The following is a 1,083-nucleotide window of genomic DNA, read 5'->3' on the forward strand; positions in this document are numbered from 1 at the left end:
TAATCTCTCCCTTCAGGACTTTTTCTCTTATGAAGTGATAGTGAACTTCCACATGCTTTGTTCTAGCATGAAATACTGGATTTTCGGCTAGTCGAATAGATGACATGTTATCACAATAAAGTGGCACTCCATGTTCGATTTTCTGCTGTAGCTCAGTCAAAAACTGTACAATCCTTGTAGCTTCTTGAGCTGCCATAGTTGCTGCTCGCTATTCTGCTTCAGTCGTCGACAGAGATACTGTTGGTTGCCTTTTACTACACAATGACACTGCACCAGACCCAAGCATGAATACATACCCGGTAGTAGACCTTCGAGTTTCATGGTCACCCGCATAATCTGCATCACAATAACCCACCAGCTTGCATTCTTCTCCTTTCTTAAATGTAACACCGAGACCAAGTGTACCTTTCACATACCGTAGAATGCGACGAACAATATCCAAATGAGACTTCTTTGGACTTTGCATATATCGACTCATCACACTAACTGCAAATGCAATGTCGGGCCGAGTTAAAGTCAAATATATCAAGCTTCCCACCAATTGCCGATACATGGTGGCATCTTTCAAATCTTTTCCCTCATGTGCACAGACTTTGAAATTTGGTTCTAGTGGTGTAGCAATTGGTTTGCAATCTAGCATTCCAAATTTCTTTAGTAGATCAGTGGAGTACTTTGTTTGGTGAAGAATAACACTATCTTCTGATCTTTCAAGCTCCATCCCAAGAAAGTGTTTAAGATAGCCGAGATCTTTCATTTGAAATCTAATGCTCAAATTCTCTTTGATTTGCACTATTTCATCTTCATAATCTCCTGTGATGATTAAATCATCGACATACACGAGAATCACAGAAAGTTTTCCATCCACCATCTTGACAAATAAACTTGAATCTGCACAGGTTACATTATAATTATTATGAATTAAGAATTCAGAGATCTTTCCATATCAGGCTCGTGGAGCTTGCTTAAGCCCGTATAACGCCTTTCGTAACTTACAAACATACTCTGGATGTTGCTTGCTTTGAAAACCCGTCGATTGATTCATATATATTTCTCGATCTAGTTCACCGTGCAAAAATGCATTCT

The 1,083-nt window shown here is 39.2% G+C and overlaps 1 protein-coding gene across 1 annotated transcript; it reads right to left on the reverse strand.

Moving 5' to 3' along the window:
* Positions 1-208: 208 nt before the first annotated feature.
* Positions 209-868, reverse strand: LOC139854633 (uncharacterized mitochondrial protein AtMg00810-like). Its single transcript, XM_071843927.1, has one exon. It carries the CDS (start codon positions 866-868, stop codon positions 209-211), a length of 660 nt encoding a protein of 219 aa, XP_071700028.1.
* Positions 869-1,083: the final 215 nt, after the last annotated feature.

Source organism: Rutidosis leptorrhynchoides, chromosome 6 (genome assembly GCF_046630445.1).
Source record: "Rutidosis leptorrhynchoides isolate AG116_Rl617_1_P2 chromosome 6, CSIRO_AGI_Rlap_v1, whole genome shotgun sequence".
NCBI lineage: Eukaryota > Viridiplantae > Streptophyta > Magnoliopsida > Asterales > Asteraceae > Rutidosis > Rutidosis leptorrhynchoides.

Bases quoted from the DNA above. Each gene is read 5' to 3' on its own strand.
- LOC139854633 (XM_071843927.1), bottom strand. From the start codon at position 868: ATGGTGGATGGAAAACTTTCTGTGATTCTCGTGTATGTCGATGATTTA.